Genomic DNA, 22,520 nt, shown 5'->3' on the forward strand with positions numbered 1-22,520 from the left:
TGGTTCACAATCAAATCAAATGTATCACAAATTTTTGCACAGATGTCATCGTCGCCGTCACACGAACGCACCCCGCCACCAGCCGGTCCGCCCTGCCGCCGGCCGGTCCGCACCCTGCTTGCGCACAACGCCGCGCCCGCCGCCGGCCTCTCCCCTCCGGCCGGTCCGCCCCACCGCCGCCGGCCTCCCCGCTCCCCCCTCCGGCTAGATCTGGGAGGGAGGAAGGGAGGGGAGCCGCCGCCAGCCGCCTCGCGCCCGGCTGCCGATTCACCTCGCGCCCGACGTCGCGCCCCATCGCCGGCCTCTCCCCTCCGACCGGTCCGCCCCGCCGCCGGCCTCCCCGCTCCCCCCTCCGGACAGATCTAGAAGGGAGGGAGGGAAGGTAGCCACCGCTAGCCGCCTTGTGCCCGACCGCCGGTCCACCTCGCGCCCAACGTCGCGCCCAATTCGCCCTTCACCGCCGGCCGCTGGCCTCCTCTCTCCCTCTCCGGCCAAATCTGGAGGGGTGGGAGGGAGGGGAGCCGCCCCGCGTGTGTCTGCCCCTTCTGCCGGCGGCCGGGGAGAGCAGAGGTGAGGGGAGAGGAGAGGAGAGGTGAAGGGGAGGGGAGTGGAGAGGAGAGGATAAATGACACTTACAAAAATATCGGCCGATGCGCCACTATTTATATTACACGCTAATTTTCGCAGGCGCCTGCGAAAATCATTTTCGCATGCGCCGCTTAAGTGGTCCGTCGCAGGCGGACAGTAAACTTCACCCCGATGTGCATTTTTGTAGACGGCTATTTGGTTCTGAGGGTCATGTCCGCCTACGAAAATAAATACCCAACGTCGGTGAAAATACTTTTTCTAGTAGTGTATGGCCTACCTGAAGCAGAAACGCCAAAACGGGAGGAGTTGGAACATTGTTGCCTCATCGCCCGATCTTGGACACTATTGATCTTAATACCGTTATTGATGATTTTGCATCAAGAAATGCCCGAAGAAGTATCTTTTTATGGGAAGCAATGGATATGATGGGGTTATTTTCTTCATTAAGATAATGATACTAGTTTAAGGTATAAATATATTGTTACTTTGGTTGACTTTATTTCTCGATAATTACCAGACATGTTAAATTTAATATATAGATGTATATTTGTTTTGCACGTAAAATTAGCGTCTATATATATAATAAAATTTTATATATAGCTTATATGCCCATTGCGATGAGTTTGTTAGGGACTTCAAAATCATAGGACCGGCCCTGTCTCCACTCCGGACGCCACCGCCTCTCCCTGCTCTCTGGGGATCTGGGCATGAGCTATCCCGATCTCTGGGCAAGAAGCTTGGCGATGTTCGCACTACTTCGGGAGGTTTTTACCTGTGTGCCATTAAAAAATATGACCCCTGCCTCTATGCCACTAAAAAGTTCGAGCCTCTCTATATGCCATCGTCGAACTTTATCGCGCCCTCCACACCATTCCGTCGCTATTCTGTTAGGGTCTAACCGTTTGGTAGCTCTGACATGTGGGTCCGGATAGGAAAAATGTCACTCTTACCCTTCCCGTCACGGGCCCCACCTGTCATACTCTCTCATCTCTCTTTCCCCTCTTCCCCTCTTCCTCTTTCTCTGGTGACTTCGTGAGCGCAGCGGGAGTAGCGGTGGCCGGCAACTAGCGGCGGGCACAGCGAGCATAGTGTGGTGGAGATCTCAGAGGAGGGGTCGAGCATGGCGAGGGCACGGCGGGCGTGGCGTTGAGGCAGGCGACCGGCGCGGCGCGGCGCGGCGCGGCGGCCAGCCGAGGCGAGAGGCGAGGCGGCGCGACGCGGTGGCAAGCCGAGGGGCGGGCGCCACGGCGGCCAGCTAAGGTGAGCGGCGAGGCGGCGTCCAGCCGAGGGGCAGGGTGGCACGGCGGCCAGCCGAGGCGAGCGGCAAGGTGGCGGATGACGAGGTGAAGACGCAAGGACATCAGCAACGCGTCATCCTCGGCGACGGCAAGGACATCGGCAACGCGTTCCGTTCGGGGTGGTGGTGATCCTTGTGATGCTCATCACCATCATCCTGCTCATGCTGGTGATGCTCATCATCGTGTTCGGTTGGTACTACGGCCGGCAGCGGAAGGTGGAGATGCGTCGGCTCCTCACCGCCATGGGGGCCGCCAAGGAGGCCGCGGCATCCGTGGCCGCCGCCGCTGCCGCCGTCCAGGCGCTCTTCGTCGGTGGACGCCGCCGCTGTCCCGGCGCTCTCTCTCTCTCTCTCTCTCTCAACCCTAAGGGCAATAAAGTCATTTGGCTGCGCCGTTGCCCACCGTTAGGACAAAAACGGACGGAATGGTGTGGAGGGCGCAATAAAGTTCGACGATGATATAAAGGGAGACGAATGGTGTGGAGGGCGCAATAAAGTTCGACGATGATATAAAGGGAGGCTCGAAATTTTTAGTGGCACAGAGGCAGGCACCATCTTTTTTAATGTCACATAGGTAAAAACCTCCTACTTCGGTCAAATCGGGGCCTCGTTGCCTACGCAGACTGGCATGTTCTTGTCAGCCGCATGGAGCGGTATCTTTTCTCGCTCAAACTCAGTGAATATTGATTCATGGTGAGGGATTGAATATCCATGTGTTTTGCTGTAGGGAAAAGCTTTGGATTTGGGGGCAGTACTGTCTTGTTCTATGGAGTCTCTCGTCAATCGTCATCCATCTCAGGGATAGAGAAAACACCATGGTTCTTCATCGATCTCCACCACTAATGCTTCTTCCTGATACGGTGAAACAAAGAAGATGAGGGAGATAGGGCCACCGCTCCGCCTGCTCCAACCGCGCGCTGACGCCGCCCCTCCGCCTACTCCGGCAGCGCTGCTCCTCGCCCTCTGCGGCAGCGCTCGCCCACCGCCACTGACGCTCTGCAGCCGCGTCTGCCCGCCGGCGCGCCGCTCCGCCTGCCTCCGGCTACACGCTGCTGCCGCTCCCCCTCTAAAACCGAAGAGAAGAAGATTGCTGACTAGGTTGGTTGATCCCATAATTTTTTTCTCATTTACATGTGGGTTCTACATAGTTATTTTTTTTATTTTTTTTGACTGGGATGCCACGTCAGCAAACCAGGTAAAAATACTGCTATGGGACCTTCTTTGAACGGTTTAAGTGAGTTGAAATACACATTTCTGATTTTGTGGTTAAGGGACCTTAAAAAATCTCGCTGTTAAGTTAAGGGACCTCTAGTGAACTTATTCGCGGGGGGGGGGGGGGGAGGAGGTAAAAGTCCACTTTTGGTTCGTCGAAAATGTAGGTTGAGTTTCATTAGCGTCCTCCTGCCACAAAACCAAATGTAGATGGTTCTCCAACTCCTAAAACCAGAGTAGATCTAGTCCACGGCAAAAGATACTTTCTGTAATTTCTATTAACATAATTAACAGTCTTATTTCCGCTCGCCGATTTGCTCGTGATATTTGGTGTTCCATTGAACAGGACCCTTTTAGCCTCTGTGTAAAGGATTATCCAACCAAGATAGAGATTGTGAGAGGTGCAATAACTCCGTGAGTGACCTGAGTTGACTTCGTTGACGATGGCATGACTAGAACCGGTGAAGAAATCTGAAACTTGGATGAAATTTCTAATTCATTTGATTGTGTCGATGCATGTGTGGTCGTCGCAGCCTCCCAAATTCGCCATCGTAGTGGTGTTTTTGCAGGCCGATGGGCGTTGGTTGCGCCGGCAGCAGAACGACGGGCTGGCCTGCGGCGTCACTAACTTCAACAGCAATTTTGTGCTTTGAGATTAATGAGATGAAAGGTGGCACAAATCTGAAGAGGGACCTCACACTAGGGGTTTGAGGCTGCACCCCGGAGAACCTTTTTCCGGGTTGGGTTACGTGACAAAAAAGAAAAACACAGTCAATCAAATACCATAACAATTGGGGTTCAATTTGTACTTTTGGATCATGCAGTGGAGCACTTCGGCTATCATATGATCAAAAGTAATTTTTGGAATTTCAACAAATTAAAAGCTCACCACATTTTCGGTCCCAACATTGTTCCGAGGTGTCAGTATGAGCCTCCATCAGAGTACACTGACAATGGTCATCAAAATAAGTACGATCTCATTTCATCATCGTAAGCCCAACAGTTTGCAGTTGCAATTCGCGACTAATACTGAACATTTTCAGGACAGCTATTCAGGAAAGTAAATTGATCACAAACTGACATATCAAAACACGATCAAAGTTACTGGGCAGCCAAACATCAGACACAGATCGAGCCCATTAAATGAAATTTTTAAAAAAAGTATCATTAGGTAACATGGGCATCTCAAACGTTCAAAGCTGCAACATGCGCATCTCAACCGTGACACCTGATGTGTACATAGCATGAACATGCCGTCCCAAATGATCTCAAACGATATTCATTAACAAATCATACAATCCGCTCCAGCTCTCTAGCATAGCTGAGCGTTTGGTTGATAACCTGCAAAGATGGTATCTCCTTGCAGGGCTGGGTCTCCTTCGCCTTCTGGAAGAAGACGGAACCATCCTTTATCTCCCATTCAGGGTGCTCCTGTAACACCACATTAAATACAGGGTTTATATCATGTAAATTGACGAGAGGCACATAAATAGAGGGGAGGAAGAGCAATTACCTCTGCGATGTACTGGTGCAATTCTTTGTCAGAGCTGAACATCAGCACTTGTCTTGCTTCAGCTATTGACATATAATCATAACCCTTCTCACTGCAACCAGCCAGTTCATCTCTGCATGTGCAGAACAAGCATTCAAATAAGGGATTATGGGCTGCATAAATTTTAAATCAATACATCAAATAAGAAGCACCAGTAATACAGTAATATAATCATACTGACCTGACTGTTTTGGCAAGAAGATCCATGAAGTACACATATGTTTCGTGGGGCACAGCCTGGCGAGCGCTCAACACTCGGTTGTAAGCACCCTCCATAAATGACTGCTCAAGCTCCACCGCATGCTTGATGCAAGGATTTTCAAGTGCTGTGACCGGCAGAAGTTCCAGCTCAGTGTGGAACTCTGCAATTCTGTTCTGAACTAACAGCCTTAGAAGATTAAGACCCAAGATTGGATACTCCTGCGGTGATGGTGGAATTATGCCGCTTCATAAAACAGAATGATTTAGAATCACATGACAGAAAAACATAAAACAACCATTACAACAAGCCCCTGAATTATTTATCATGCAAGTGTTCATCTAATTTTACATCCAAAGTTAGATATGACCACGTTTTAGAGGCATACAAAATGTTCACCATGCTGGTACATAATATAGATTAATACTTGCTCAATCAAAAGATATTTCATAAAAAAACCAACAAACTACACTTTAGCGGTAATATAACCCACGCTAGCCTAAACTTGACCAGTACAGGCTCAAATCAGTCGCAACTTGCGCCAAAGGAAAACAAATTATCCTTGATTACTTCTTCATTTTTAGTTTCTAAAAACTAATGGTAGATAAAAGAAAATTACATGCATCAAAATGACAGCCTACAATTGAATATACGGTAACAGAACTGATGTGAAGTGTAGACAGGAACTAACCATGTATCCATGTAATAAGGTTTGAGTTGACAGAAGTCCCTTTCAAATGCATCTTGGTCTTCAATTTTCACACTCAGAACAACTGCATGCTCATAGATGTCCCCTGAAAGATTACACATTTATCTTAGTACTAGACAGGTGAAGGCTATTTTAATCAAATTATTGTTATACAGTTTAATTAAAGTGAAATTCACTGTGGGAATTCGCTTAAAATCATGAGTTGCAATTAGAGTCCGATCACCTCAAGTTTGCATGCGAGTTCTTTTAAAGAGATTTCTTATACGACTCCTCGGTATTTCCAAAAGCAAACGAACTTAATAAACGACTCAAATACTGATATGTATTTCCAAAAGTGAACGAACTTGAAAACCGACTCATACACAGATGGCGTACCAAAGTACTGGCAAAAACATCTTCAATTTTTATATATAAATAGTAGAGAAGAGATAGAGATAGAGATGTGTTGTCATGGATAACTGCAACGTTACATAAAAAATAACTGGCTAAAATACTTCCTCAAATGTCTTGCTGAATAGCTAGATCAAAATCATGAGTCGATAAAACATAAGCATACACAATTTCCTGAGAGGAATCAAGATAGGAAAGATATTGACCACGAAAAGCATGTGGATAACATGCTAATGAAATACAGCCACCAAATTTCAGCATCAGATATTCAGATGTAAGTTTAACAATGAAATACACTGATCTATAATTGTGTGCAAAGGAGAAGTTCAAGAGTAACCATGTACAGAATCAATCAAATGTAACAAGTGTAGCACATTTTAGGCAGAAATTAATATAAAAGCAAACATCCAATTAATCTTACTCGCAATTTTCAGCTCTTCCACTGCATTCGGTGTCTGCTGAAACGATGGAGGAAGGCTGGGGAACTTGGTGAGGCGGACCTGCACAAGGAGGGGTACCACATGTAACACATGAAATTCACAAAATTTACACCTCCCTGTAGTGCCAAATCAGATTTGGACTTCGATAATAATCTAAAACCTAGTAAAATCCCAGTATTTCTTTATTCTCCACAGTAAATAAAAATAAAAATTAAAAACCCTAACTGACGCCAGAAGAGGAGGTCATGTATCTACTACAAACTCGGATCTAAAGAAATCCTTCACACTCGTTTGTAAACTAGGAATAGATCCGCCTTCCCGGGCAAGAAACCCTAGCTAGAATCGAATCCAGAAGCAATCGAACCTATGAAAAAAAAACATATCCCATCGTGACAGCAGATCAATCCCTACGCCGACGAAACAAGAGCAAGCTTGGACGAAATAGCGATAAAAAGAATCGAATATTTCTACGCGGCAGGAGCGGACGAGATCCACGCGGGACAGACCTTGAGCTGCGACAGCAGGTCTACGCAGGTGTCGAAGTCGTTCCTGGCGAAGGCTGCCTTGAAGCGGGAGAAGAGCTGCGTCACCTCCACCAGCTTTGGATCCATGGCGGCGGCGGCGGAGGAGGAGGAGTTGGATCGGCGGCGGAGGCTCCCCTTGTCTACTCTCGACTCGGTTGCGTGCTAGAGAGAGAAGAAGCGGACGTGGCCGATTGATCGGGCTATTAGGGCCTAGGGGTGTGGAGAGAGCTCTGGTCGCTTACATTTGGGCCCATAAGCAAAGAGGCCCACGTATACGTTTTCTTGAGGGATAATAAGTTGGAATAAGTTCACTTTAAATCCCTTGACTAGGGACCAAATCTGATTCGTATCCTAAACCACAATACTGGATATCTCGACCTCTAACTATTAAAACTAGTGCAATTTAACTCTTTTGATGGTTTTGGAGGGTAGTTTTGCTGACGTGGCACCTACGTGACGGTGTTGACCTCATCTTCGTCCCACATGGTATTGACGTGGCGTTTATGTAGTGTTATAATTAAAAATATACGTGAGACCAATTTGTAATTCACACAAAAAAATTGTAAGGCCCATATGTCATCGTCTTTCATTTCATTCCTCCTCCTCCTTCCCTCTCATCTCCCTCTTTATCCCCCCCCCTCGATCTTGCGCCTCCTCCATTGCCATCGCCGGCATCGACGCGGCCGGAGGACGAGCAGTCCCGTGGACGGTGGCTGGAGGAGGAGCACTGGTGAGCTCCGCGGCTGCACCGAGGAGGATGTGAGGAGCGCTGATGAGCTCAACGCTGTCATCATTCGGGATGGAGCTCCTGCGGTGCGGGGCAGCGTCGGCGGAAGCGGCCGTGAGGCAGAAGTCGACGACACTCTACCCCCATGTTGTAGCTCTATTTTCCTCTCCTTTCTATGGCTGGCGGAGGCGATCGACCCGCCCTAGCTCAATGGCCTGCCTACCTCTGTGGCCTCCAGTGCCATCATCGGTGCCAGCCCACCCCGCTTCCACTCCTAGGCGAGTCGAGGGCGTGCCATCTTCACCTAGAGCCTGGACACCGCCGAGACGTCCAACTGCTTGAAAAGGCGACGTCCTTAAAAAGGGGCAGAGAAAACGAGAGATAAGGGAGAGGGAGGGAGGAGGAAGGAAAAGAGAGAGGGTGACATGTGGGCCCACAATTTTTTTTTGTGTGAATTACAAATGGGTTCGACATATATTTTTAAATTTAATACCATATAAACGCTACGTCAATGTCACTTGAGACGAAGATCAAGTCACCACCGTCACGTCAGTGAAACCACCCTCCAAAACCACCGAAGGAGTCAAATTGCACTGGTTTTAATAGTTGGGGGGACGAGATATCTGGTATTGTTGTTTAGGGATATGAATCAAATTCGGTCACTAGTTAAGGGAGTCAAAGTGAACTTATTCCTAATAAGTTAGAGGATATGTTTTCTAAGGGAGTAGCAGCGCAGATTAACCGGATCTCCTCCATCGTACCGTATGACGAGTCAAGGACGGTTTATGCCAATCTTTAGCCTACTAAGGCTCTCTTAGTTTGTTTGGGTTAGGTTTATTGGATTAGGCATTAAGTCAACTTTTGCTCATGTGGTTTATAAGCCAGTGACAAGTCAATGGTGAAGTTGTACCTCCACTTCAAATAAGCTAAAAAAAACCTAGTTCAACCTAGTTTTTGGCTTAATAGTATAAAAGTGTCTCTTATGGCTTTAGAAAAGCCAAATAAAAAAATTGCTTCTTTGTTTAGGCATAGACTTTTTGGTTTAAAAACCTAAACAAAGAGGGTCTAAGCTTTATTACTACTCAAATAAAAAGAACAGATTTACTATACTACTTGCAAAAATTTTTTTCTCATAGTAACTTTCAAATTGTGAATCGTTAGATCACATTAATTAAGATTAATGTAGATCGGAAAGAAACAAATTGTGCAAAAACCGCGGGACCTAGTTGTCAAACCTGTGACCTCCCATTCAAAGCTAACCAAGTGGGCACACTTGATTTTCAATTAGTTACGTACTATTTACTTATAATACTTATAAGTTACTCCCTCCATTTGATATATATTATAAGTCGTTTGATTATTTTTCTAATCAAACTTCTTTAAGTTTGATTAAGTTTGTAGAAAAATATATAGTAACATTTTCAATACAAAATAAACATATATGTTATCAAAATATATTCAATATTAAATTTAATGAAATTAATTATTGTTATATATATTCCTAGTTTTTTCTATAAACTTAGTCAAACTTAAAGAACTTTGATTAAGAAAAAAGTCGAATGAATTATAACATGAAACAGAGGGAATACATTATAACTATAATGAATTCCGATCAGTTACAACAATTGTAACTCATTGTAACTATACTATTACTACATTATAATTCATGTATAAAAAGTTAACATATATTTTTCTTAATACTTATATATGTGTAGTAGCTATAGTATAGTTATGATAGAATTATATTACAACTACACTAGAGTTAGATCTGAAAATTTTCCACTCAAAAAACTTGCGGTAGTTTTTTAAGTAGACCTAAGAAGAATATACTCTGATTTCACTTACGTAAAAGCTATAAGAAAAACATATGGATTCTAGCAATAAGGTTATGTAACAATTAACGGAATTTAAAAACTCCTGACTGCCGATTTCAATAGTACATTATTATTATTAAGTTTATAATAGTGTGCAGAATCCTATTCCTCCCGCAATCTTCATATGGCCCAAGAATAATGTTAGCTGAGGAAAAAAGAACATAAACCTATATGGGGTTTAGAACTTGGTATCACATGGCATTTGTCACATATTTACTATTTTGTGTCACGTGGGTAAATATATGTAACGTTTAAAGATTTAAAACGAATAAGTCATGATCATAGTTATGGATGGCTAAGTAAAGTCGTATAAGTATAGCAGAGATGATTTTTTTTTTGTCCCTTGGATGTTCTGTTTCTTGGAAGTCATTCAAATAGTTATAAAAACAATTTAGTCAACACGTGATATATAACACCACAAACATACAAGGTTAAATTTGACTTCTATAAGTTATCAAAAAAAACTAATTAAACTCTAACTAGTACTTGTATTATTCACATTCATATTTATTAGTTTTTAATAAATGTATGTTAAATTTGATTTGCATGTTTCTAAAATGATATATAACATATTGATCTTTTAAAAGTTTTTATAACTATTTAAATGATACGTAATAAATGGGAGTAAATGTTAGGAAACTTTTAGCCCATGGGACCTAATCGAATTTCCGGTAGCAATCTCCTTTAAAGAAAAAAGAGTTTCCCTAAGTATAGTCCTATAAATTACGAAGTGTTCAGAGAAAATATTGGTTTTACTCTACATTGTTTGCTGAAATAAAATTGTTGGTTTGTCGTCGTGGAAAGAAGGAAGCATGATGTTCTTGATGTTATTAAAATTTTAAGAGTAAATTTCAGAAAACCCATTAAAAAATCACAGGTATAATAACTTGTAAATCCGTGGTTATGTGACACACATCATAATAACTTAAATTTTAAATATACTGTTGTAAGTTATTTCAGCTTGAGCAATTGTGAAATAAAATTTGCTTTAAGCTAGCATATACTAACATTTCTTTAATTGAGGTTTATACGCATATGGTAGGTTTGTATACACTATTGGGGCTATTTGTGGATTTTAGTTGATGGCAATGCCTCACCCATTCTTTTTTATAAATTGAGGATACTCTCGTGAGTTTAGAAGCCTGTTTTTTTTTCTATATTCGTGTTGGATCATTTTTGATAATACTAAGATAATTCGTATTTGCTTTTATCCGAGCTATTTATATTTACTTTTATTAAAAAAAGACGAATATGATACGAACATTGTTATCCATCCATATACACTTTGTTTTTCTCCATACATGTAACCATATATGTACTACGTAATATGAATTTTGTCAATGACCCTCATTTTCCACCAAACAAAGGACTTATTTGGGGAGCTTCTAGTTGCTTTAGCTTCTCTCAAAATCATAAGGTCCCTAAATAGTATAGTTTTTGGTTCAGATTCTAAGAAATTATAATTGTATAATTCAGAAAATAAAGTAGAAGCAATAAGCTAGAAAACTTAGTTTTTTCAGATTTCAACTAGGTGCTTCTATCTAAACTCCCCAATCAAGCCCCAAAAATATCTCCCATGTTCTGATGAGTTGCCAAAAGTACGCATGTCACGCAAGCACGCAACTCACTTGATCTGCGCCAAGTCAAATTATATTGCAAATCAAAAGAAAATGCTAGTACTCGCGATCTCCACTTATGGCAGCGAATCCATCCCATGGCCGCCAGGTTATCCACATCATCCGCACCGGCGGATAAGGTGCGCCACGCGGCGCCTCCCCACTGGCCGAAATCCAACCCGCACCAGCCTCCGCTGCAGATAATCTCCCCGCGCCATTTTACGCCTCACTCTCCTCCTCCACCTCCACCTCCACCACCTGCTCCCACTTCACTTGGAATTCGAAATCCACACGAGCGCGGCGGCGGCGGCGGCGGCGGCGATGGCGAGCACCATTAACGTGGCGTCGGCCACCTCGAGGTTCCTGCTGGCCGGCGGGAACGGCGGCAGCGGCGGCGGCGGGGCCAGCCGCGTGAGCTTCGCGGCGAACAGGGTCGGGAGGAGGATGGTGGTGGTCCGCGCCGAGGAGGAGGCCGCGGCGCCGCCGCCGCCGCCGCCGCCCGCGGCGGAGGAGAAGCCGGCGGAGGCCGAGGCGGCCGTGGCGACCAAGGAGCCCGCCGCCGCCAAGCCGCCTCCCATTGGCCCCAAGAGAGGCACCAAGGTGAGCGTTGGTTGCTTAGCTAATGTATTAGCTTCCTTAATGGCGTTGTTTAGATTGTATTAACGTTTAACTAATCACGCAATGTGTTCATGGATGGATGCAGGTGAAGATCCTGAGGAGGGAGTCCTACTGGTACAACGGCACTGGCTCCGTCGTCACCGTTGATCAGGTACGTACAAATCTCATAGCCTTCACATGAATCAGTTCAATTCTCCTAGTACTCCAATCGATAATCAAAAGGAAGAAATACTTTTAAGCAATGAATATAATCAATTAATGGTTGAATTGAATTGACTGGATGCAGGATCCCAACACTCGCTACCCGGTGGTGGTTCGGTTCGCCAAGGTGAACTACGCCGGCGTGTCGACCAACAACTACGCCCTGGACGAGATCCAGGAGGTCAAATGATTTTAATTCGGATGGATCGTCGTCGAGCTGGAGCTGCAAAGAATCATCTTAAATTGATCACGGAGTGAGGAGAGGATGCATGTCGTACATGTGGAAGAAATTAATTAAGCTGCTTGATCGAGCTTTGTGTGTATTAGTGTAATGGTGGTGGTTTCTTCTTTATAATCCGTATAATACTATGTAATTTGCCTGCCTCTGCTTCTTCCTCGTGGACTTGATAATCCCTTGCTTATAACCATTGTATTCTTTCTTCTACGGCCAAATTGTACATGCACATAAATTTCCATCATTCTACGAACCCTACTTATGTGCTGACCGACCATTTCACTCGCTTAGAATTTGCAGTGCGAAGAGAAGAATGTAGAAGGTTCTAGAAGAAGTAAATGGCCAGAGCTAGAAGCGTACGCAGACACTAATCCTGAGATCATCATATTGTTACAATGAGACAATTGAGCATTCCACAAGGCTCTCTGCAGGCTCGGTTACAGAGCATGTAGAACACATAAAAAACCATTAGCAAACTGAAGAACACTATAACTCACCTAAGTTGGGTCGAACTCAAGCTTCCAATATCACTACTTTTTTAGTTCAGTTCAGCTTCAGAGACCACAAAAGCTTGTGACAGCACAAAACCTCTTTTGGAATAGCATAGATTAGCTCGGTGTTCCTTATCTGTTTATCCTAGTACACAACTACCTTTGCCACGATTCTGGAACACTCTGTATGTCTCACTGTTACTACAGAACTAAAATAACAATAGGGTACAAATAATTTGAACCAAAATTTAGGCAGCACAGATGGCTCAACACGTGCCCTGGCTCCAGTTAAGTGTTTGGCATGATACACCATCCATCATCGTATACGAGCCCGTAGAAAGACCAGACATATTGCATTGCCTTGTAAAACCATCTATTGTTTTTTTTTTCGAAAGCACCTTTAGTCGCAATAAAGCCTAACGACAGAGTCAGCACCAGCAGTGAACAACCAAGGCTGTCTTGGGTGGAATTTGCAATCCAGAACTCCTGCACACCAACAAAGGCACAACTGATGATTAGATATTGTGCCCAAAATTACTTGAAGAATTTTGAAGTGCAACAATAAAGCAAGCAAATGAGTTAAACATTATTGGCATCCTTCAAAGAATTTTGAACTAATGCAGTAAAGATATCACTAATAATTAGAAGAAACAACAAGAAGAAACTTCTTCCCAAAAGGCAAAAAGGAGAGAACAAATAAAATATTTCAACCAGTATCTTCAATTTGCAGCAATGCATCCACACAGTTCTAAGATTACTCGATCAACTCAACTCAGTATTGACTTAATTATTTAGGAATATATGTGGTTAGTACATTTTATCAACAAAAAGCTAATAATGCATGTATGTAAAGAAATGTGTACAGGAAAAAGGACATGTTAGAGGATGCAAATTAAAAAAGACACTAGATATATATGTACCTCTTCCATCTGAACTTGAATGACCACGAAGAATTTCCAATGGTACAATAAGTGGGTTTTGGTTAAGATCTGAATAGACCATTCCATGGAATACATAGGCCGTACAATCCTCTGAGGATGAGGCAAAAAGAGGATATTTCCGGTGAAAAGTAACATTAGTGATATCCTTCGAGTGGTTCCTGAAATTAAGCAAACGAGTTACAACAGCACAAAATAGAAATATCAGAGTTCAAAAGATCATAGGGCATAATAATGCGATCTCCCAGTAAAAAAAAAAAAGGTGATCTGAACCATGAAAAAGAGAAGAGTCATAGTTGGATGACAAACAATAATAGCCAATCCTTTGACTAACTGGAAAATCTTTCTGAAAAAATATGGATTATGTAAGGTGTAAATGAGTAAGATGGAACAAGGGAAGACATTCCTGAGCACTAACTAGTAGCTCTCCTCTCAGAGAATCCTTAGAATTATTAAAATCTAGTCAGAGCTATCCCTTTTAATCCAAATCAAAGCATAATTCATTGGAGCAGAACCTTATACACCATGTTTGGAAATGCATAGGGCATAGGCTATGCTTATTTACGCTAGGTTTAGAATTAAGAGAAGGCACCAATGTTTCATTGCTTTTAACCTTTTACATTTCAAATTTAATAAATACTCAAAATTATGATAAATTTATAATTAGTGTGAAATTTTTGAAGACTGCAGAGAACTTGTTTTCATCCCGGAATATTTTCCTGGAAAGAATGGCACCACACAGCAAAAACATGTGACCCATGCTGTCCATATTCAAGTATTTGATACATAACAACACTTTGAAATACACAACATCAATGTTAAGTTAGCAGAAAAAAAAACTCAGCAAACAATGATAGGACAATAAGTAATGATAAAAGTAATGAAAACAACATTGAATTTCAGCTTCTTTTTAGTAGGAAATAAATCAGCTTTTGCATGAACCTCAAACAGAATTGACAGCATTCCTTCTGAGCAAAGAGCAAATTCGCTTGGCATGATGCTTACCTTTGTAAGACATCACAGAAAACATTTTTTTTAAAAAAAACTATAGATTTCCTAAAAGAAAAGATGTTTAAAGATAAGATAAGAATCATACTTTAATGTCTTGTATGGTCGCGTGGATAGATCAGTATCGAACCAACACAATTTACCATCTTTGCTGCCCACGATAACATTATCACCTAAATGAAAGAATTATAAAAGATCATCACTGCACCAATCAACTCAATAGTAATGCAATAATACTGATATAAACAAGTGATTTATTGCTTAGGACAATGCAATGTGAAGCAACTCTTGCCCCAAATATCTAGCAGTTAGTTAATTAACATACAGCTAACATATAACTTACCACCAGGATGTATCGAGATGGAGGAAATCTCACGAACACCTGACTCCAACTTCTTGACTAACTGTGCCTTCTGGAGATCATAAACCTGAACAAATTTCTTAGTGGCCACAAAGAACATCTTTTGACTTGGATGAAACACTGCTGCAATAGGAAGGCCTGGCAATTTACGGAAAGGATGATGCGAATGCTTCTTAGAGAGCTGATGCAACAGTACAGCTCTTGAATCACGTAAGCAGGAATTAAGGAATACACTTGAATAAAATCATAATGAAGAAGCATGTCTATAATTATGCATTATATGGGGACATGCAAAAGAATAGAAAGCACATGCCCCTACCTGAACAAAGAACATAGCTAATTTACATGGGACCTTTGCTGTAGACTGTAACTGATAGTACTCCATCCAGCCAGCAAATAATCACTATCAAGAATGCATGCAATCAAACCATATTTGTTTTCACCGAAGTTATTGTTTTGAATGTCTAGCATGGTTATACAAAAATGTAAAGAGTAAGTTCTTGATAAGACAAAAAATCATATTAGTATATTACACTTCGTAACTTTCCGGTATATAGCAATTAAATTAGTGGTTAAAGGTTCTTCTTGTTGACTTTAAAAGGTCACAAAAAGGTACTTCCATAACTAGTGTCATCAGTTCTCTGATTGGTAGTGGGAAGACTGAATTAGAAAAAGTATGTTTTTAATATTTGTTATTCTGCCAAGGTGCACTTGCAATAAAACAAAACAAGATTGCATGCTTCATAAAGGATATCACTTGGCACAACTGTGGTGAAATAGTCTCCCTTGAAATGCCACTCTACAGTTGACACAGCCTGATCAATAAAGTAGATGGTAAGCAAGGAGAAAGACAAGCTGCTAACTTAAAAGGAAGTCATATTTTAAGTAATACTACCCAGTTACCTTATGATGAATCAACATGATTCCATCAAATTTTTCATGCTTGACCCACTTGACAGCTGGTTTCTTATCACCTACAATATAGAAATAGTATGAAGAATTCAGAAACAGTGAATGAGTCTGTAAACATTAGCAGAATTGCTTGGTTGAGTTTATCTTACCATTATCCTCTTCCTGAGCCAGTTCCTCGATTTGGAGGAGCCCTTTTGTCTTCATTTGAGCGTCTTCATCCCCAACCTCAGCATTAAGAAGCAGCAGATCATGGTCTCTGTTTCAAAGATGGAAGATTGGAATTTAGAATACATAAAGGTCAAAGAAAGGAAAAGCATCAAAGGGGACAGCATGAGCTTACACAACAGCAGCAAGAATGTGTCTATCAGGTGAAGGATTCCAGGCAATACGGTGAACAACACCACCAACATTCCAAACCTTAATGCAGCGACCAGTTTCAACCTCCCAAACACGAATTGTTCCATCAGATGAACCTACATTAGAAGTAACTGTTACAATAAACTCGTGCAATCATGGATGTCAAAGGACCTAATCCTTCAAATCTTGTGCATTGGTTAATGCCAGATCTTCTAACACCTGAATCATTAGAATATTCTGCACGTATATATGCATGTGGCTCATAGAAAATGAATATAGTACCAGATGCTATCCATTGCCCAGTTGCTTCAACTGAAAGAGACTTCACTGGACCATTATGCCCCTTGAACTCAAGGTAACATGTTCTTGGGTATGGCCTCAAATCCTTTTTACTGGGTAACTTTGGCTTGAGTGACTCAGGATCAATGTTTATCTGCAGATTATAAATTAATCATCACGTACTAGAAAATGACAAAAAAAAAAAGAATGGTCCAAATTGATAAATGGAGGAAAAGTAAAAAATGAACCACATGTCCTCATGAAAAGAGGTTTCTACTTACACGCTTCTTGCGTGTTCTAGGGCAGAGATAAAGATCTAGACACCGATCAAAGCCTTCCCTAAGTGCCTTCTCATATGCAGGTACACTTCTAAGACAATCAAATCTGACAAAACCAACAGATAAAATATTAAATATATTTAAGACATACATAAGAGAACTAAAATAACAATGTAGATATCATACTTTCGTGGAATAAACTTTGGCCTGTCCTCCTCATACATAAGCTGATATGAATCTATCTCCTCTTGTGTTGGAATGTATTCAACAGAAGGATTATATGACTCTTCATGACCTGAATATGCAAATTAACGCCATTATAAGAATGGATATAAGTTGAAATATAATGAGTGCTCAGCACAACTGCACTAAATAACTTTGCTGGCACGGAAATGTTCATGTCCAAACATTTTGTGGCTGATTACGCAATTGCAGCATGGTACCTGGCAAATTTGGTTTGGGTGCAGGAATGTAGCTCAGGCCTTGCCGCTTATTGTCTGCTGTATCAGTTTCATCTCCCCACAAGAGATAAAAGTTAGGTTCCTCCTTTGGCTTATCAAACTTTATCCATCCTTTACGAATGGCTCTAACAAGTTTAACAACCTGCACAAAAGACCACATGAGCTACAAGGCTATCTCAATGGCAATGCCAACTGTTTAATAGTTCAATAGCGTGCCAGAAACATGACAGCATGCACTAAAAATTCGAATGTATTTCAGACGGAAGTTAACAAAAAATTCTTATGGACAATTGAGGCATTTGGTATGGCTTATTAATTTTAACCGAAAACAATATCTTCACAATGGAATAAGAGTGCATGTAGCATCATTAAAGACTAACTGCAATGTGCACTCATTTAGAATACCAAATGCTGAAACAGAAGATAGTGCAATAGAGCAAACATAATAAAAGAAAACAAGAAACACCTCATTGTCCTGTATTCATGAATTTGATTCACTAAAAAAGATATTTGTAACCTGCCAGCATTCATTTCACTCTAGCAAAAAGAAAATAAATTATTCCATATAGAATATGCATTCATCTATCTTGTCTTTTCATCAAGTTGAACTCGGTAATAAACATCTACACAGTTGTTTATATCTTGAAAAACATAACTAAACAAATAGGGGCATTACAAGGAACATACCTTCTTCTGTTCCCACTTCGAGGGTACAAATCGCCTCTTTGGCTCCGGAGCACTAGAAAGTGGATGGCCTTTACCATCATATTCAAACCAATCAACATAATCCTAAAATAAGGCATTAGTCAGCCCATTTTCGAGCAACACACATTATAATCATAAATAGTTGGAGGACTTTTTTACATTCCTTAAGAGGTATTGGAAGGTACATGTATCTCGTAGTGTTAATCATAAAGTATAGCTCTACTGAGACTTGTAGACACTAGGAGATACCTCTACCTCTCAATACATCACCAGAACCATAAAAACCTTGAGGAAACACTATCTATCTAGATGTATGCAGGTAACCCCCATTGAATTTTGCATAGTAAATGTAGATTAATATTTTTGTAATGGCAAAAATATCAGTTTAAATTGGTACAGATATGTATGCCACATGTTGGGAATTCTTTTTTAGAAATGTTTATCATAAAATACATAAGCATAGCAGCATGCATAATTGCATACCCATTAAGACAACATTGCCCCCTACCGATAAGCATTTACTATAGCTATGAACTTTAGCATTAAATACAAATGCATAATATATGTGTTATTGCACGTACTGGATATGGATCCACATTTGTGTGTGGAGTCTTTCCCTTCAGCAATCTACTAATTATCTTAGCCTCTTCCTTGGTAATCTGCACCTCTTCATCATTATACTCGTCATAGATCTTTCTCCTACAAATCGGAAAAAAGCAATGAGGATAAATTAAATTCATAAGTAGATTAATAGCCAATTAAGCTAGCATTAGATGATGTGCAAAGCAATAGTGCATGCAAAATGCATTTTCCAATCAATGGAGCGACAAGGAAAATATGGACATTTTAATTGTAATGGTTATCAAGAACCTTTCACTTTATTGGCCAAAACAAGATTACCATCTGGACCCGACATCTTTACAAAATGTTATGCAACGAAATATTCAAAATGAATGTTAATACACATGTGGCTGCACCTTCTTACCTGAAATCATGATTGAGCTTAAGCTAGCATGTTTTGAGTATGACAAGACTCGGACAATCAAAAGACTTAATGAGGGCATCCTACTGGAAATGAAAAAGCAGTAAATAGGGAAGCAATGAAGCATCCTACCAGCCTCATCATTTACTCATTCATCCTTTTTGTTGTGATGCTTATGTAGCAAAATAGAAATTGTAGTGTTATGGATGACTAATCCAATCCTATGTTCATCGGACCAAAGTTTTTTTGGCTGCATCAGCTACTGAAACTACACCAACCAAAGTTCTAGCAGCAACTCACCAATTCTTAGCATCATCAGCATTCCTGAGGTAGGCCTCAATTCGGCCCTCCCTATCCCGCTTCTTGATCTTACTACCAGTGATGTCATAGCCGATGTGCTCCTCGTTCTTGTACCATTCCAACGGCACATCTCCTATCGTATTCCGTGGCGCCACCTGCAACAAGAGAACACGAAATTGCGGAATCGTTAATGAATTAAAACCTGAAATAATTAAACGGGCGATGTTTTACATCAAACAGCAGATGGGTCTCACCTCGTCCTCAGAAGAGTCGCTCTCCTCCACCGCCGGGGCATCCGGTTCGTTGGACTCGGCGTCGGAGCCTTCGCCGCTGTCCTCGAAGGATAGCGATCCCTGCAGCTCGAACAACCGGAGATGAACCATCAACGCTTACTCACAAACCAAACAAACAAACAAAAAAAAAAAGCACGCCACAAACAATTGGGTGAAAAAGGTCGAAATCCTTCGAAGAGGAGAGCCGCACCTCGTCATCGTCGTCGGACCAGCTCCCCTCGCTCCACGGGGAATCGTCGGCGGAGAGGTCGCTACCGTGGTCGCCGTCGCTGTGCCCCATATTCTGTCAAAGGCCTTGGCGGCGGCGGCGGCAGGCGCGTAGTTAGTGGCGGTGGCCGCGGGCGCTGCCAACCGGAGGGGGTGGAGACAGCCGCCGCAGTTGGGGTCGAGGCGGCGCCACCAGCGCGGCGGAGTAGGGGGGAGAGAGAGAGTGCGCGCCGCCGGCTGGGAGTGCGGTCGAGTTGGGTCGGAACCCTCTAAAAACCTAGGTTTTAATGGCGGGCCTGTTTGGCCCATTTAGATTTGGGTCTATTCTAGAGGCCCATTAAGGTAGATTTGTGGATAGGTCCAGCGAATAGATGGGCCGAAACTAACCGTGTGGGAGAAATTTGATAATTCGACATTTTTTTTATTGTCCAATTGCTTTAATTGACAGGATGACATATGGGACCATCTAAGTGAATAAAAGTGCGGTTGGATGTCAAATAATCGAAACCCATTTCTAAGGAGTGTTAAATTATTAAATCTCTTGTGTTCCCACGCCGAGAAAATATTCACATCTCGCAAATCTACGACAATATTCCCTTCATACTTGTTAAAGGACGGGATCATGCGGGATCATGTTCAACAAGTGGAACACGTTAGTCATCATCCGCTTAGTGATTGGGCAAATAAGGGCATGTTTAGTAAGACTTTAGCTCCTATATCCTTATTATCGGGTGGAGTTAGAGCCGAACCAAATATCTATCTATCTATTATATACTAAAAGTCTATGAAACTTCCTATAAACGCTCTCAAGCCGCTACGTGAGACTCCTACAAACGCTCCTAGGCCGCCACGTGGCACTATCTAATCTCATCGTCGATTTTCACTTAAATTGGTGGACCCGTTTATTTAGACCATTAGATTAGATCTATTATTAAAAAATGTGACAGTTTTTCCTTAAAAAAACATATGCAACCGGTGGCTGGGAAAAGGAAAGAAAAATAAATGTCCCTACGTTGGTACAATTAAAAAACGGTATTGCTAAATTTGTGTACAGTCGGATGTTTTAACCGTGAGATCGTCCGGTAAGATTCGTTTCAAGCACTTGCAGGCTGCACCCCATCTTACAGCTTATGCGAAAGAACCAAATGCACCTAATTAAGCTCTAGACTCATTAGCACTTCACCTCCGTCGTAAAATTAATAATTATTTATATATTTATACGAATTTACACCGTAGTTACACCCCACTTATATATATAATTAGTATATAAATTTAAGATTTACATATGTAATTTTGAGACTTACATTATAAATACACTAAAATTACATATGTAATTTAGGGAATTACAATATAAATACATACCGACTTTTTTTTTAATTATTTTTTGGTGAAAAATATGGCGCTATAAATATAGCTACTCCCTTTTAAAAAAAACATATAAAGCTACCTACTGTTAGCTGGAAGAAAAAAAATAGACATCTATCTACGATAAAATAAAGCAAAAAAAAAGCGTACTTAGTATCCGTGGAAAAAACTACGGTCTAACAATAGGATTTTGTATAATATAAAAAAGATAAAATATAATACTACATAATATACGAAAGTATATATATTCATGTAATCTAGATCTATAATAAACCAATAGATTAGATCTTGTAATTAAATTATCAGAAAAATCAATTTAATTTGATGTATCCATTATTTTTAACTATTAAATCTATTTTTTTAGAAAAAATCTTAAGTCACCGTATGTCACGTCCTATAAAAAGGGAAAAACCTTAGAAATTCTTAGAAAAAAAATGAAACACCTCGTCATTGGCTCTCACTTAAATTATTTAAAAAAGTTAGAAAAATATAATCTCTACCGCATCACCCTCACATGTACACAACACTGTCGTCCCCTCCCTATTGTGTTATCTATTAAATAAAAGAGAAACAATAAATAATGTTTGATATTTTTTTTTAAACAAAGTACAAACGCGGGCGCTCACAACGCGCACAATCACTTCTGTGAACGCACACATGCAAATACCCCTTTGAGTACTTTCAAGAGACTAGCCTGATATATTTTGAGATTGACGAAGTCACCACGTATGTCTCGCTATCGACGGGTACGTTGCCTATCACTAAAAGAATTTGTGAAGTCTGAACTCGGGCAAGTTCCATCACAAGGAACCTAACCGGTTGAGCTACGTTCACTTCGCAATAATATTAGATATTAAAACAACCATAATTTCTAAGCTACATTCTTGGAGTACTCCTATATCTTTTAAACCGGTAGAACCATTATTTCTAACCTTTAGAACTATCTTATAAAAGGAAACACAAGTGTGTATTCATGGTATGTCATATTTCAAAAATATTATTGTACAATTATATTTTATCGTTATCGTATGCAAGTTAGCTTGCGTGGAACCTCTTACCCACTCTACATGAAATGTTCATAGATTGACTAACTCTCAAACTACATCAATCATATTAGGCTATATAAACCCATATATTTAGTGGAGCTTCATGTCTCTCCCAATTCATCATCGAATAAACCATGATAATACATATGCAATTGAAAAAAAAAGAAAAATACCTTAGTTTTACCTTACACTTACTTTTCGTTGACATGTTTTCTAAAGAAAATAAGTCTACCTTCTTTTTAAATGATTTCAAATGATGAAGAAGATTATAAATAATTGCTTATAAATATCAGGTAAATATGATACTCCTATAATATAAAGCTAATAGGTTAGAAAATTAAAAAAGCAATTAATG

At 41.2% G+C, this 22,520-nt stretch overlaps 3 protein-coding genes across 4 annotated transcripts; 1 reads left to right on the forward strand and 2 right to left on the reverse strand.

The window, feature by feature from the left end:
* Nucleotides 1–4,225: 4,225 nt before the first annotated feature.
* LOC127778252 (26S proteasome non-ATPase regulatory subunit 8 homolog A) lies at nt 4,226–7,097 on the reverse strand. The gene is made up of 6 exons (XM_052304824.1): nt 6,894–7,097; nt 6,369–6,447; nt 5,540–5,642; nt 4,831–5,094; nt 4,611–4,722; nt 4,226–4,528 (listed from the first exon to the last, which is right to left on the reverse strand). Exons 1-6 carry the CDS (start codon nt 6,996–6,998, stop codon nt 4,388–4,390), a joined length of 804 nt encoding a protein of 267 aa, XP_052160784.1. The 5' UTR covers nt 6,999–7,097; the 3' UTR covers nt 4,226–4,387.
* A 4,121-nt stretch (nt 7,098–11,218) lies between these two features.
* Nucleotides 11,219–12,392, forward strand: LOC127779159 (photosystem I reaction center subunit IV, chloroplastic-like). 2 transcript variants are annotated; one of them, XM_052305875.1, is made up of 4 exons: nt 11,219–11,415; nt 11,618–11,728; nt 11,832–11,897; nt 12,033–12,392. In XM_052305875.1, the coding sequence occupies exons 1-4, from the start codon at nt 11,227–11,229 to the stop codon at nt 12,135–12,137; spliced, it is 471 nt and encodes a 156-aa protein (XP_052161835.1). In that variant the 5' UTR covers nt 11,219–11,226; the 3' UTR covers nt 12,138–12,392. The 2 variants fall into 2 exon arrangements, with proteins under 2 accessions (XP_052161835.1, XP_052161836.1); XM_052305876.1 differs by having other exon boundaries at nt 11,356–11,728.
* A 607-nt stretch (nt 12,393–12,999) lies between these two features.
* Nucleotides 13,000–19,997, reverse strand: LOC127779158 (ribosome biogenesis protein BOP1 homolog). Its single transcript, XM_052305874.1, has 17 exons — nt 19,738–19,997; nt 19,509–19,607; nt 19,255–19,409; nt 18,554–18,671; nt 17,955–18,056; nt 17,250–17,409; nt 16,993–17,101; nt 16,810–16,912; nt 16,532–16,682; nt 16,233–16,365; nt 16,042–16,148; nt 15,884–15,954; nt 15,735–15,795; nt 14,963–15,190; nt 14,708–14,792; nt 13,594–13,772; nt 13,000–13,159 (listed from the first exon to the last, which is right to left on the reverse strand). Exons 1-17 carry the CDS (start codon nt 19,825–19,827, stop codon nt 13,074–13,076), a joined length of 2,037 nt encoding a protein of 678 aa, XP_052161834.1. The 5' UTR covers nt 19,828–19,997; the 3' UTR covers nt 13,000–13,073.
* Between the last annotated feature and the right edge of the window lie 2,523 nt (nt 19,998–22,520).

This window comes from Oryza glaberrima, chromosome 7 (assembly GCF_000147395.1).
Source record: "Oryza glaberrima chromosome 7, OglaRS2, whole genome shotgun sequence".
Taxonomy (NCBI): domain Eukaryota; kingdom Viridiplantae; phylum Streptophyta; class Magnoliopsida; order Poales; family Poaceae; genus Oryza; species Oryza glaberrima.

Coding starts and splice junctions, on each gene's coding strand:
- LOC127778252 (XM_052304824.1), bottom strand. CDS start 6,998: ATGGATCCAAAGCTGGTGGAGGTGACGCAGCTCTTCTCCCGCTTCAAG. Junction 5,643..6,368: donor GGAAGAGCTGAAAATTGCGA/GTAAGATTAATT, acceptor GTAATCTTTCAG/GGGACATCTATGAGCATGCA. Junction 5,095..5,539: donor CCTTATTACATGGATACATG/GTTAGTTCCTGT, acceptor TGTTTTATGAAG/CGGCATAATTCCACCATCAC.
- LOC127779159 (XM_052305875.1), top strand. CDS start 11,227: ATGGCCGCCAGGTTATCCACATCATCCGCACCGGCGGATAAGGTGCGC. Junction 11,416..11,617: donor CTTCACTTGGAATTCGAAAT/CCACACGAGCGC, acceptor GCGCCGCCGCCG/CCGCCGCCGCCCGCGGCGGA. Junction 11,898..12,032: donor CCGTCGTCACCGTTGATCAG/GTACGTACAAAT, acceptor GACTGGATGCAG/GATCCCAACACTCGCTACCC.
- LOC127779158 (XM_052305874.1), bottom strand. CDS start 19,827: ATGGGGCACAGCGACGGCGACCACGGTAGCGACCTCTCCGCCGACGAT. Junction 16,683..16,809: donor CTAGAACACGCAAGAAGCGT/GTAAGTAGAAAC, acceptor TATAATCTGCAG/ATAAACATTGATCCTGAGTC. Junction 15,191..15,734: donor CACCACAGTTGTGCCAAGTG/ATATCCTTTATG, acceptor ATTCCTGCTTAC/GTGATTCAAGAGCTGTACTG.